This window comes from Strix uralensis, chromosome 6 (genome assembly GCF_047716275.1).
Source record: "Strix uralensis isolate ZFMK-TIS-50842 chromosome 6, bStrUra1, whole genome shotgun sequence".
Lineage (NCBI taxonomy): Eukaryota > Metazoa > Chordata > Aves > Strigiformes > Strigidae > Strix > Strix uralensis.
This window is the reverse complement of record NC_133977.1, coordinates 38,343,041-38,357,928: the sequence shown is the minus strand read 5'-3', so window position 1 is coordinate 38,357,928 and position 14,888 is coordinate 38,343,041. Positions and strand designations below refer to the sequence as shown.

Here is a 14,888-nt window from a genome sequence, read left to right as displayed (position 1 = left end):
CAGACACCAGAGGAGTTCAGTGGGCAACTTGCAGCCCACTCGCCGCACAGTCCCTGAAAGGTCTGCAGAACTTCTCACCCCTCGGTGAGGACCATCCCCTTACTTCCAGCCTCTCCTAGTACACTCCGCAGCAGGGATGAGAGACAACTCTGAGGACCGAGTTGACTATATTTTGAAGGGTATCAGGACCTCTCCTCTTCCTCCTCCATCATGATTCCGGGACTTCACCCGGAGCTCGCCTGGGGTGCCCATGGCAACCCGAGACCTCACAACACTCTTCAAAGAATTCTCTTGAGGGGAAATTCAAAAACCCGCTGGTATGAACACATCAATCGGAGGGTGGCAAGTGCCCCTGTGAAGAGCAACGCCCCCGCGAGCACTTGGGGCAAGTGCAGTTGCCGTGCCCCGGCGCCGCAGACAAAGAGCGGCCCGAGGCGCCCGCCTGGAGCCCGGGGCCGCGGTGACACCCGCCGGGGAGGAGCCAGGCGGGGGCTGCCCCGGGGGCGGGGGGGGCAGCCGGGGAACTTATAAGAGCCGCGTCCCGCCAGAAGCGCTGGGGCGTGTGTTTGGTGCAGCTACGAGTGGCGACGCTGGGAGAGCCGCCGAGGCGGCAACAACAACAACAACACAACAAAACAACAACTCCAACAACACCTCGAGAGCCCAGAGCCGTGAGATGGCTCAGAGCCTGGACAACAGCCTCGACAGTCTGGATGTAAGTGCCGGGAGCTGAGCCGGCCGGCGGGGCCGCGGCTGTCCCGTCGGCGCTGGCTGCTCGACGCCGCTGCTCCGCGGCAGCGGAGCGACAGCCCTGGCGGAACGACAGCCCTGGCTGCCCGCCGCGTTCGCCCATGTGCGCGCTGTTTGCAAACAAAGGTGCCCTCGGCGGAGGCTGCGGGCGGCGGCGGGCGGGGAGCGCCCCGAGCCCGTGGGGAAGCGGGGCCGGGACAAGGCGGGGAGTGGGGGGGGCGCGGGGCCGGGCGCCGCGCTGCCTCCTCTGCTTCCCAGCCCGCCAAACTGCGGGGGTCTGCGGGGCAAAAACCGGGCAGGGCTCGGCCCCGGCCTCTTGGCGCTGCTGCTTCTGGCTGCAGCGCATGGGACCTCGCCGCAGCCGCTGCTGGACTCCCGCCTCTTGTCTCGGGCTTTGCTGCTTGGCCGTCAGTTGAAGTGACGTGCGGCGCCGTTGCGGGCAGGAAAACGCCGGTGGGGCAGTTAGAGGCAGGGGAGTGATGAGGGGGGACACACGCGAGGAAGTTTGGAGCGCCCTGACTCCAGGGAATGGCATCCCTCCGCTCCGGTGCCCGCCCTAACCTGGGGCTGCCGGAGCGCACGGTGGGGCGGGGAGTGGCGGCAGCGCCCAGCCGACACACACACATCCCCCCCGGCCGAAACGCGGCGGCGTCCCGCTCTGTCGAAGGCCGCTCTTCTGCCACGGGGGTTGGAGAGTAGTGAGGACCAAACCGGAGATCTCTGGCAAATTGTAAACTTTAATGCGCAGTTTATGCCGGCGTGGAGCTGGTGCGTCCGTGCGTGCGGTGCCGCGGAGTCCTCGGGGCGCATTCTGCGCGGAGCTCGGGGCTTCGTGGTGTACAGGGCACGAAAGCTAAAATCTGAAAACCTGAGGAATTGTACATAGCCAGGTGGCACTCGCCCGCCTGCACCGCTTCTCAGCGTGGTGACCAAAACCGTTGGTGGTTTCCTGATGTGCTTTCATGCCCTCACCAGAATTTCGCTTCCTTTTTCCGCTGCTGTACTTGGTGCAGCAGCCTGGCAGCAGCCCGGCCCCGGCCAGCTTCACCCCCTGCCCCGCAGCCGCCAAGGGCGGGGAACAAAGGGAGGGCAGCGGCTGGGCCTGGGGAGCCGCCGGGGGCTTGGAGTTCCCCTGCTTAAGGTCACCCCTCTCTTTCTTTGTGGGCTTTGGGGTTTTTAATTTTTTTTTCCCCTTGTGTCTGCGTGTGGAGCTGTCAGTTGCTTCTCAGCAGGGAATTCTTGCTATTATTTATCCTTTATTACATCAGCCAAGGGTACCTTCTCTATTTCTCCTTGACCCCATCCCATTAATGAGAGAGGACTTCGGAGCAGCAGCATTTCTGTCCAAGTAATTTTTTTTATAGCTCTCTGTTGTAAGAGTTAAATGTCATGGGTGATATTCTGTGCGGGCTAACCTCTTGCCTCCAGCACTTCTGGGCTCTTCCATTTGCAGTATGTGTCTGATTAGAGCACTGAAGTATCCAGAACCAAAGGTATTTCTGGGAGTAGCCATTATCTTTCTTTTCCCTTTCATCCCCTGGCCTTAGTTACAAGATCTTAGTCCTCAGAGAAAGACAAAGGAAGTTTTTTAACTTATTATTTGCTGTATTTTTTTTAAATTGTGTGTTTTCTCTGATTCTCAAAAATATTGCCTATTCATGATGATAGAGACTGTTCAGGCAACTCTTAACATACTGTCATACAGAGTCAGCTTTTGCAGAGGAGCTAACATATTTATTTTTTTTTTTAGCTGTCGTCTGGGTTAATCATTGAATTTTCTGATAATGGCACGGATGAGATGGGTTCAGGTGACTATGGAGACTACGGAGAGCCATGCTTTCAGCATGAGAATGCTGATTTCAACCGGATCTTCTTGCCAACAATCTACTCCATCATCTTCCTAACAGGAATAATTGGCAATGGATTGGTTATTGTTGTTATGGGCTACCAGAAGAAACAAAGAAGCATGACTGATAAATACAGGCTGCACCTCTCTGTGGCTGACCTCCTTTTCGTCATCACCTTGCCATTCTGGTCTGTGGATGCGGCCATAAGCTGGTACTTTGGGAATGTTCTGTGTAAGGCAGTTCATGTCATTTACACTGTCAACCTCTATAGCAGTGTCTTGATCTTGGCCTTTATAAGTTTAGATCGTTATCTGGCAATAGTCCATGCTACCAACAGCCAGCGCCCACGAAAGCTGTTGGCTGAGAAGGTGGTGTATGTAGGCGTATGGCTACCAGCTGTGCTTTTGACAGTGCCTGATATAATTTTTGCCAGTACTAGTGAAGTAGAAGGAAAGTATCTATGTGATCGCATGTACCCTCATGATAACTGGCTGATTTCTTTTAGATTTCAGCATATCTTGGTAGGACTTGTCTTGCCTGGTCTGATAATCCTGACGTGCTACTGTATTATAATATCTAAACTGTCACATTCAAAAGGCCACCAGAAGCGCAAAGCCTTGAAGACAACAGTTATCCTCATCCTCGCCTTCTTTGCCTGCTGGCTGCCGTATTATATCGGCATCAGCATCGACACGTTCATCCTGCTAGGAGTCATCAGACATCGCTGCAGCTTGGACACGATAGTGCATAAATGGATCTCCATTACCGAAGCCCTGGCATTCTTCCACTGTTGCCTGAATCCAATTCTGTATGCCTTCCTGGGTGCCAAATTCAAAACATCAGCACAAAATGCCTTGACATCAGTTAGCAGAGGATCAAGCCTCAAGATTCTTTCAAAAAGCAAACGTGGGGGACATTCTTCTGTTTCTACAGAGTCCGAGTCTTCAAGTTTCCATTCCAGCTAACGCTGCTCCTTGCCTTCATTTTATAAATAGACACTTTGAAGTTGCGCAAGAGTTCAGAAAAACAACACTGACCATAATGTACAGATTTATTTACAATTGGAATTTTATATTGTTTGTTTTCATTTCTGTGATGTTTAATTGACTTATTTATATAAAAAAATTTTCGTATTGATGACAAACTGTCTAGGCAGGTCCTGTGGACAAGTGGTTAGTTCACAGAAGTTTTAGTGCTTGTCTGTATGTATAGATATGTGAACTAAACACTTCTGGATTGTAGCAAAGTGACTGTTAAAAGTTTAGAAAATATTTCTGTTGTTTATATGTAAATGTTTTCAGTGTTGTTGTTAAATTCTTAAAAACTTGGTTGAAGACTTTTACCTTACTACGAGATGTTTGGTTTACAGTAGCTTAACTCTGCTGTAGAAATGGCACTTATAACCAAAGCCTCCTCTGTTATATGCTAGGGTTTTTTTTTTTTCCCCATTCTCAGTAATTGATGGTTTGCAAAAGTTTCTGTTCAAGGTAAATAAAAGTATATGACAAAAAGTTATTTTGAGTGGTATTTTTATTTCATAATGTTTTTCTCAGTGCTTTTATTTACAGTTTTCAATGCACAATAATTTCTTTGAAAATTCCACAGCTCTCCTATGAAAAGCAGGAAAATGAGTTTTGGTACATATTGATTATTCAGTTGACACCTCTGAGGTTTTTTTGAGTTAGTTTGTTTTTTTCACTAGAATTCATTTACTCCAGATAACATTTTAAACCATCACTTTAAACAAAGAACTTTTTGAGGGCAAAATATCTACAAATGAAAACCAGTCTATTTCATTGCTAAAGTGTACAGCCTCTTAGGAGTCAAACCAAGATTACTGCACGTGACTAAACTTTACATCACGCATATAAAGTCAATCCTCCATTTTTCCTGCTCTTTGCTGTTCTAAATTGAGTTTCACATGTAAATAGTAATCAAAAATAGCTGAATCAAAGCCATTTTGCTATTTGACATTGCATTTGGACTAGAAATAAAGTTATTGGTGTATCTCCTGGAGTATGTGTTTTTTGTCTATGGAGCTTTATCCTGTCTCCATCCAGATTTTCTTAATATAATGTAATATGATGTAATATAATATAATCTTAACATTATTTGTTCTTAAAAATGTTTTAAGTAGGAATCAGCCAGACTTATAGAAATTCCAGTAATTATTGTTGAAATCTTACTTCTCTAAGTTAGTCATATCTTCATGTTCAAGTGCGTTTAAAAGTAACCAATACCCAAGAGGACAGAGCCATTGAGAATATTTGTATGCTCCTACATTAAAAAAACAAACACAACTGCTACTGATCTATAAATAATTAAGTTTGGAAGTCAAAAAAGCAAAAAATAAACAATACCTACTAGTCATAGAGAACTGAAATAAGCAACATGGATATTGCAGTGATACTACCCAGAAATAATGTGTGTTCACAAGCACAGCACCATAGTGATGTGAAGCATGTATCACTGTGCCAAATGCATGCTAACATGCATTAAATTGCGTGTTTTATTTTGGGTATTTTCATACATACAAGACCTTTCTGTTTTCAACTTCCCTCCTCTCCAGTCAGGAGGCTGCAACCTTGGCTGCACCCTGCACACTTTTTTTCCTTTCAATGACGGTAGTAGTCATCTGATTCTGTGTTGAGCTGATTCAGTTTGCTGAACCAGCACAAAACTAACCTGGCAGAAAAATAAAATAATTTTCCAGCAATTTAGTGAACTGAATGAGCTCAATGAGGAATCCAACAAGCACCACAAAAGTGCAAGACCCTGTAACCTGGAGGCAGGCACAGTGAGAGAAGAGGAAGCAGGTTCCCCCTTTTAGCAACTAAACTTTTAGATCAGCTAAGTCTAGTGTGTGTCTTCACTGAATATAACATAAATTAACAACAGAAAAGATGCATTCTCAAGAAACAAGGTCTCACTTTCATCAAGTTGTTCCTTGTTAACCAAGTTGAGAAATGAGGAAAACGTGGTAAAGGAGCAGAACCTCTTAAATGGTTTATTTTTGTTGTTTGCTTGTGTGTTTTCTTAATTCAGTGAGGGTTTCCCCATGAAGAATTTGTTGTTTTCAATTATTCTCATTTTCACCCCAGCCCAATCAATCACTGTGATTTAATTGCACTTGTAAAATACTTACTGGCTATCAACATGCTGCTGTTTATTTGTTGAGAAAATGTTTAGAACTCTCTAGCATTAACCTAGATTATTCCCATTATACTTCAGCCAGTCAACTGTTACCTCAAGCAGAGAGTTAGCAGGAAAGAGGTTGAAAGACAGAATAAACTCAGCAGTCCATGTTACTGCCAAAGACCACTAAAAGGACACTAAACAAACAACAGGAAGCATTTGTGTCGAAAATAAATTAGCAAAATTAAAACATAACCCATACTCCAGAGAGATGAGACCTACATTAGTTTTATAAAACTGCCATTGTTTTCTGTAGAATTAGTGAAACTATGGACAGAAGAATTTCTTGAAAAGGAGTTGCAAGATCATTGGGGTTTTGCTCCAGCAAGGAAAATGAGTCAAAAGCTCATCTATTTATTTTTAAATAACTTCATATATCTATAGATATTAGCATAACATACATTTGTACTGTTTACAAAGCAAATATATGCAAATTGAATGAAGTTGTCATGAGGAAACATAGTAAGAAATTATGAATCCTGTTCTGTCCTTTTACGTCTGAGTAAGTCAGAGCAAATCAGGCGAATTTATCTTGAAGCCACTGAACTATGCCAAATATACCGTGTTGGTAAAAGATATGAATGTATTCCCTTTTAAAACAAAATCACCTTTAAGCTGACTTTTGTTGAGGCTGTGACTTTTTTACATTTTTATGAATCAAAAGTAGACCCAGTAAATACATTTCTCAAAGTATAAACTCAGTGACAAAGGTGAATAGACCTAATTTTGTAATCTATACATTGGATAAGTCCACATACATCGAGAACTTTCCAAAGTTTTCAAAGAGGCTTTCCAGGTCTTTTTCCAAATTATTCTACACTACAGAATAATCACAATGACATTCTTCAAGACATACACAATGCACAGTCACAGCATTTTCCTGATGTCATAAAATAATAGCTGTGCTCAAGTAATTTTAAATATGCAACTCAAGATACGGAACAGAAAACAAATGTGGGTACTGGTGAGTATTGGTTACAAACCAGTTAAAAATGGTACATGGTAATTTAAAAGATTTATAATGTATTTACAAAGACATTAAATACATTATATTTACAAAGACTCTTTCCATGGGATTCAGGCACTAAGTATTTTGCCATGGCTGTTACAATGTGCCAACAGCAATGCTGGACTAAAACACGGATATTCACCTAATACTATAATGCACACATTTTGAGTGCTTAAGATTAGTTAGAAATCCTTTGGATCATGCAAGGCTAAACCAAGAACAGAACATGTACATGAACTTACTTTTGCTTCCTCTGAAATGTTCTTTGGAAGTAAAGTTAGAATACTTAAAGCAGTGGGATAAAATTACACTATAATCCATTATTTGTATGGTATATTTTTACTCTGTCTAATCAGGTTGTAGAGAGTCCACATTAGAGGAGCATGTGAAAAGATGAGTGGGGGTAGTGAGTGTGTCTGAGCTAATGTATGCAGGCTATAGAAGGCAGTGAGTAAGGTGGAGTTTCTTGTTTTTTCTTGGCTAGTCTTATGACACAATCATTATACAGGGGGTTCAACTTCTATGCATATACATAAATCAAAACAAAATCACCATGAAAATAAAGAGGAAGTAGCAGTAATAACATGGAGCCATTCATACAAGTGAATGGTTTATCTTATGATGGTTGAGCTCTAGTTGGACAATGTACAAAGTGACCACCTCTAGATGTTTAGTTGAAAAGGCCATTTTTTATATTGTTTGGGAAAGGAAACAGCATGACGAGGAAGTACTTCCTTGATCCAGGCATGCCTCCAAAATCCCCTAACAATGGAGTATTCTCATATTCTCATAGTGCTGAAACTTAGGAAACACTTAAGCAGATAGGGCACCAGAGTTCTTGCTCAAAGGATGCCACTCCCTCACTTTATGTTTTGAAAGAGCTATAGACTCTTTTTCACAGCCATAAATCACGTGTCAATTGAAATTACATGAGCACTGGGATTATTTCTTATAAAGAAGGCACAGATTTCTTGAAATCTTTTCTCTTTAGGCAACAAATTTTCTGTCACTCTCTTCATTTTCTTTGAAGATCTTCAATCTTTAACAGGATGAAGTTTAAAGATAGTTTGGTTGAACATCAACTCTGTTACTATCTTCCCACCATTCTAGTTCTAACAGGACATACAATAAAACAATGCTATGCTTACTGATTCTGAAAACATATTTTAATACCAGTTTTAATAGCATACTTTGTGTTTATTTATATATATTTTAAACATAAATGTATCTACATGTGTAACAATGTAGATTATAAGCACCATTTTCAGTCATTGATACAAGTGATCCAAGCTCCAGCACAGCTATTACTGACTTCAGAGGAGTCAGGATTCATTACAGATGTGGTAGGTATTGATTAAAATTACTATTTTCTTAAAAGGACAGGCAGTTTCAGTGACAAGCTCCCACTGAATTCAGAGACAGCAGGGTACCGAAAGAATGATGCTTCCTAAAGTGTATAGCCTTATAGGCCAAATCAATTACAGACGAAGATTACAAGTTCTTCTGATTTCAGCTGCAGTCAGAGATCTACGAGAAATTAAATCTCTCAGTGTGGAGCAGGTGGAATTGTTCTGCTGAATATAACAAAAATAAATTTTCAGCAAAATGGTTTTCTCTTACTGAAGGCATGCAAGCTTTGCATACCCAGCTATCAACAGTCTGACTGTAATTTGTCTTCAGTGGCAGAGTGTTTGAAAGAAATAGGTCAACATTTTAAATATCCTTATCTTTTGGAATTCACACCAGGAACAGATTCTCACCACACAAACATGTCAAACTAAATAGAAGTTATGATGGATTTTTCTAAAGAGTTACATTGTGAAGAGTTCTTGGCTTCTGTTTTGGTTTAGGTTTGCTTTTGGTTTGGATTTTTTTGCTGTTGATGCTGCCTTTTGTTTCTACTATCCTCTTGTCACAGCTTCTATTCTACTTTACTTTGCCTTTAAGAATATACCTTTATAGAATTTTTAATGGCTCTGTTCTGTTAAGACCACACACAACATTCTGGACAACTAAGAAAAAGTAAAGAGAGACTGTTCAAATGAAAAATAGAGCCTTCACAACAGTTTCTGTGTCTTCTCATGTGCATTTCCCTTCCAAGATCTGCTTTTCTTTAGCCAGAAGGTAAATTACTTCTACATCATATGAAAATTTTAAACTCAAAGGTTGGTTTTACTCTCAAGTTTCTTAAAGTGCAGTCACAGCACACATTTCTTTACTTTCTCGGTTCTTTCCTAGTCAGCACTCCATAATCGGGCACATCTCTCAAAGAGAGGTTTGGATAAGAAAGGCTGAGGAGGCCCCTTACCTGCTTGTCAGTGCCATCACTGATGCCAACACAGCTACAAGAACACTGGCTGTCCATAAATTTGCTCTCAGTACTGATGTACTCTACAAGGCTACAATAAAAGACTGGACAGCAATAATTATCACTGGTAATACTCCTAATGTATCACCTCGCCAAAGGTGAGCGTGACACTCCTCAACAGACATAAAACAAAATAAACCCGAGAAGTTCAAACAGAACATCTTTCCTTAACTCACTTTTCACCACTACTCAACCTTTCATTGGACATCCCACTTGTCATCTTTCTTACTCCTTTTCAATACTGCCCCCTCTTAGGTTAATAGTTGCTTTCTTTTCCTTGGGGAAAATATCTAATATTTAAAATATCTTTAAAAACACTCATTCTGCCAAGTATGTCTACATGAGTTCACCAAAGAGAGAAATGTTGGTATGCTTGATAGTAGAAGATGAAACTGGGACCTCAGTTTTCACAGATCAACTCTGTCTCTAAAATCTGTGGAAAGTAAGAGAATAATTCTGGTTTTTTATAGACATGTTTTAGTGTGACATCAATAGATGTGTCTTGTCTTGTTCATTGCAAGCCTGAAGTCTATTATTCCTGCTTTTTGGGGGAGGAATTACATCTCTTATACAAGTGTTAAGTGCACTGTTGGAACTCAGTACAGGAATGCATTGGTAAGAGAAAGTAGAGTCTCTAACACAAATAAAAGGGAAGAAGGAATTATTGTAGAAGGGCATGGGTTTATGTTAGATTAACTTGACAGCAAAGTAGATTTAAAGAACTCCTGCTCTCCCTTACCCCTTAGTATTTACTACCTTCCCTTCCATGGCCTTTCAGGTCATGCCCCCCACCCGCCTTGGCTTGTTCTCTTTCTCCCCAACCCCATTGTAGTGATTCTTTAACAGTATCATCCTGCATGGAACTGGGCACCAATAATGCACTGACACAAGGCAACTGAGTTCATCTACTAATCAGCAGGACCAAAAAGGACAGTCTCACACCTAACAGTCTACTTCCTTCTCTCCTTCACCCTTAATTACACATACCCCTCAACCTCTGCTGCTCATGTGACTCTTTGTCAAGCCAGTTCAGCTCTTGAAGATTGGAGTTTCACAGGAATTTGAAGCAATCTAACTTTTGCTGGGAAGGTCTTCAGCCTCCTTCCCTCCCTCCCTTCCTCCCTTCTTCTTCTAATCCTTTCATCTGATATCTTCAATACTCTCCAATTCTCAGTCCTGTGGACCTGTCTCCCGCTGTGCATTCTCTATTGAATCAGTCACACTTTCTTTTGAACAGACTTAATCAACTAAATAGACAGTATCTATTTTTTTTCTAATTTATTTTATACCATCTTAATTAAATTAGTCAGCTCAGAAAGAGGGCTGATACATCCAAGATAAAAAAATAAGCAGACACTTGCCTCAGCGAAGACAGTAAAGTTGTAACACAGACTTTTGTGCTTTTTCTCTCAGAAGCAATGAGCTCTTGACTCCATGTATTTGTGAAACCCACCAGCCACAGAAAATTAACAGACAAAATAAACTGAAGAGATTTCAGCCAGCGTAGTGAACTGAATTGGCTCACTAAGAAGTCAAAAGCTGGAGCAATTGCAAGAGTGAGGGTGGGATCATGCATCTGGGAGCAGTGGGGGAAGCAAAAAAGTGGGACCCTGTCTTTTGGGAGCAGCAAGTTGTTAGACCAGTTTAGCTATCTTGTCAAAATTACCTTAAGTAAACAGCTGAACTGTTAAAACAAACATAAACCAGTTTTCAGGTAGAGGGTAAGAGATTGAAAAGGTATGGAGAGAATAGATGCCCCTCTTTAAGGGAAGTGAGCCCTGCTTCCTCCATAACCAAAATATGATCACCTGTTGACTACATGACCATGGGTCCTGCAGAGGACTTTTTTCTGAAACAAGGCTCAGGAAAGAATCTCAAATAGCAGTATTTTAAACTAAAGAGAACTGTAATAGCATGATTAACCATGTTCTTGATTATAACCTATATTGCCCATCAGATTTAATGTAGCTATTTGTTAAAACACGCTGTAAATCTACATTCGTATATATAGTCCACAGGACTTTTTGAATGTGATGAATGTTTGTATGATTTTTAAAAGCAGAATCCTTGAAAAGTACAGAGCAGGTTTTCTCCTATTTAACAATCACTTTAAGAAAGCAAGCATTTACTTTAAGTATTATGTTGTGACTTTCTCCTTATAATTAACATATCAACTAAGGAAAGAAGAAATTGCCTCTTGGTATGAAATCTGCTTAGGAAAAAACATTAGATCCCTGCCTTAAATGCAAACTTAATTCCACTGAAGAAATGTAGTCAGCCCAGTTATGTTGAAGAAAACTAAATATGCTTAGATTGTACAGTCTGAATGTGTGGAGCTATATGGCTCTCCTAGTACTCTGCAATGAAGGGGAAAGCCTAGCAACTGCATGAATACTCAATGTCGTGTACACCCATCCAACAGTCTGACCATACTTCAGCCCAGAGAATAAACAGTCAACAGAGCCATGAATCCTTGAATCTACTCGCTCTCGCTTCTTCCTACAAGCTAATATGGAGGGAGGATTAAGAAACTTCGCCCCCTCATCAAGCACTTTGTGGGGACTATGTAATAAAAACTGTGACAGATGAAGGACACAAGATCCTTTGTCTGTGATATTTAAGAACCACTCTGCTACCCAGGTGTTTGAAAGAGATCCTGTTCATTTATTCACCGGTTTCAGTAACAATTAAAAATCAGAACAAAGATTTTTGCATCTCTTTAGAACACTTTCAGTTTCTAAAGGTAATCCATTTTAAAATCCTCTCTTTTTAGTACCACACACTTTACTCTACATGTACTCTTTCAGTTGCTGGCCAACGTGGGGCTCATTATGCCCTCTATAAGCCATGCCCTGCAAGGAAAATGATGGTACATCTACCTGAATGGGAACATGGTATTGAAAAGCTGAGGTTACACCGACTGAGCGGACAGTGGTACTGCTCGGTGTTATTAACCGAGTTCAGAAATCAATGCAGCCAGAGAAGCAGCTGTGATTACCTGTCCCTTTATCCAGCCTGACTGTCCTGACCACTGGGCTATACAATTAGTGTCTCTCTGACTCAGTGAATATTTATTTATGCAAAGTTGGTCATTTTCAAAAGGACTCACGAGACAAAAGCACCCCACCAAATACAACAGCATGGCGATTAAGCACCCTCCCAGGAGAGAGTGCGCTCTCTTAGACTGCAAGGAAACCCGAGCTTTTGCACCGATGTCCCTTGACAAGGGACATTGTTTTTGCCAGAGGGCTCCTCCTCCTTCTCTTCAATGTTTTGTATAGGATTAAGTGTGCGTTTAAAAAAGCACCTATAGGAGTAAGCACTGTCCTTTGAAAAAAAGCTGAGAAGTGCTTTGTTTATGACTTCTGCTGGGAGTTAGGCAGATCGTACTTTGTCATTTGGCACTATCAAGCCTGAAACGGTTCTGTACATTAGCAGCAGTAGATATTTAGGCACTTAGATCTGCTAGAAATCGACAAAAGCTTTTTAAGATTTATGCTTAGATGTAAGTGTCCATATCATTTGTAGAAATGTAAAATTGTCTTGTAAATCTAGCTGTCAGTAAGTGGAGTCTAGAACACTGCAGAACTCTGTACCACATTAACAAAATAGAGCTGTAGATAGTATTCATACACCAGTAATTCAAGCTCTACACCAGAAATAGTACAGCTACAACATATTTTCCTGCTTTCTCTTTTCACAAACTCCATAAACGAATGGACAGCTCATCCTAATGAGCTCTTCAGCCACTGAGGTACACTTAATCCTGAATCAGCAAAACCTGATAATAACTCTCAGCTGCTTGAAATGGACTTAATCCAACCAAAGGTCAGTAGAAATAAAAAATTATGTCAGCTCAGAATTTAATGATATATTCTTACTTCTGTAGGCCTATAATTTCTTTAGATACCTAAGAGGTCATGTCAATCCTAATGTCTCCCAGTTTTATGAATGCAACCATAAGCCCCTTTTAAATCAGATTACAAATGATTATTATAACTCTAAATCAAGGGAAAGGCTCACCATTTTCTCTAATTGGAAAGACTAATTTAATCATAATTATTTTCTTTCCAGATGCTTTTTGTTTGTTCCATTACATTACAATAGACAGGGTTTATGGAAAAGAAACAGTTAATTGTTTATGACTTGGAAATGATGAGAAATTAGTTCACATATGCTGGTTTCGCCACACTTCAGCCACACTTCCATTGTTTCTGAACTGCAGGTATCTTCATATACAGTACATGATGGCTTCCCTTCTAATTTAAAGAAGGTGAGAAGACTGTATAACTGCATAGCTTATGCTGTTCTAACATTTTTTAAAGATCTTCCATCTAAAATAGGCAATTGATAAAACCATCAGAAGTAAAAAGCTAGTAATTCAAGATTTACAAGTCAATGGGCACAAAGTGGAAAATGGTTAATGTATTCAATATCCGAGTGTGATTTTGCACTGAATTATCATAAATTGACATAGCCTCCAAAGTGAATCTTGTGAAAAAATTCACGGTGCCTTACTAAAATAATTGTTGTATCTAAATTATTTTTGTCACAAATAAGTAGCTTTCCAAATATTAAATAGGCCAAATCTATATTCTGTGTAGCTTTGCTGAATCCAATGTTTAATTATTTATTAGATATCAAATGTATAACATCTGTGTAAGAAGGCTGACATATGTTAGGACCCTTGACTTTGATATACAAAAACTGTCTGCTGAGTTAGGAATCTCTCTATAAATTAATTAGATAAACATGAATATAGCATGTATATTCTTCCAAGTCTTTGCTTCCCTAGAGATGAGGATAATGCTTAGACAAAGAACATAAGACTGAATGTATGAATGGATCCCTTTTGTCTTTGAATTAACAAGGTTACACTTTATGCCTTCTTAACTTTTTAGCCGATGGCTTTCACAGTTTAAGGATTTCACAGTCTAAAGGTTAATTCTTCTCTCTTCTCTTAAGCTGTTTCTGAGACTCTGTCAATATTACAGAAAATTACACCAGTATAACTACCTAGGTTTTGTTTCATTGGTATACATTTTGTAGGCAAGGCCTCAAGTAAGAACATTCTTCTGGAAAGATTGTTTGTCTTCTTCATTCATACATGCAAGCACACAGGCATACGCACACAAATCCAACTGATTATACTTTGGGTTGTAATCTTATACTTTTGTAGGAAAACTTTAATTTCCTTTATCTCCATTGCTGTACTTTTGAGTTGGAACCCTTCTAAAACTTGCTTCTCCAGCTGCTTGTCATTCCACTATATGACAAAAAATCATTTTGCCCAACACTTCCTTGAAAGTTGAGCCTACCGCCTATACAAAGATATTTCCTTTGTCTCAGATAGATACAAAATTTAGTATTTTATCAAGATAAGGGAAGGGTCACAGTTGATCTTCCAGTGAAAGTGCGGAGCCTTCTCTCCACAATTATTTTTTTTTCCTCTAGAGATCCCTCAGTAGAGATCCAGTTTCAATTTATGATATGTTACAACTTTGCAATAGAAAATAAGTGGTTTATAGGCAAGTATGCAAGGTCATAAACTGTGCCCATCCTCACTCCTAAAGAGGTATAATCTTCTTCCAAATAAGATCGCATATAGCAGTATATCCAAGGAAACTAGAGAAGTAGACATGTGCCAAGAGCATCAAATAGCATTCTTTGCCTGAGTAGGGCCCATAGTGACATGCATGCAAAAGAACTCTTGCTTTTT

At 40.7% G+C, this 14,888-nt stretch overlaps 1 protein-coding gene across 1 annotated transcript; it reads left to right on the top strand.

The window, feature by feature from the left end:
- Nucleotides 1–561: 561 nt before the first annotated feature.
- CXCR4 (C-X-C motif chemokine receptor 4) lies at nt 562–4,112 on the top strand. The gene is made up of 2 exons (XM_074873759.1): nt 562–715; nt 2,501–4,112. Exons 1-2 carry the CDS (start codon nt 677–679, stop codon nt 3,560–3,562), a joined length of 1,101 nt encoding a protein of 366 aa, XP_074729860.1. The 5' UTR covers nt 562–676; the 3' UTR covers nt 3,563–4,112.
- The last annotated feature ends 10,776 nt before the right edge of the window (nt 4,113–14,888 follow it).

What these genes read in the sequence shown, in the direction of transcription:
- CXCR4 (XM_074873759.1), top strand. Translation starts at nt 677, where the DNA reads ATGGCTCAGAGCCTGGACAACAGCCTCGACAGTCTGGAT. An exon ending in ACAGCCTCGACAGTCTGGAT is followed by an intron (nt 716 to 2,500) that starts GTAAGTGCCGGG and finishes TTTTTTTTTTAG; the next exon opens with CTGTCGTCTGGGTTAATCAT.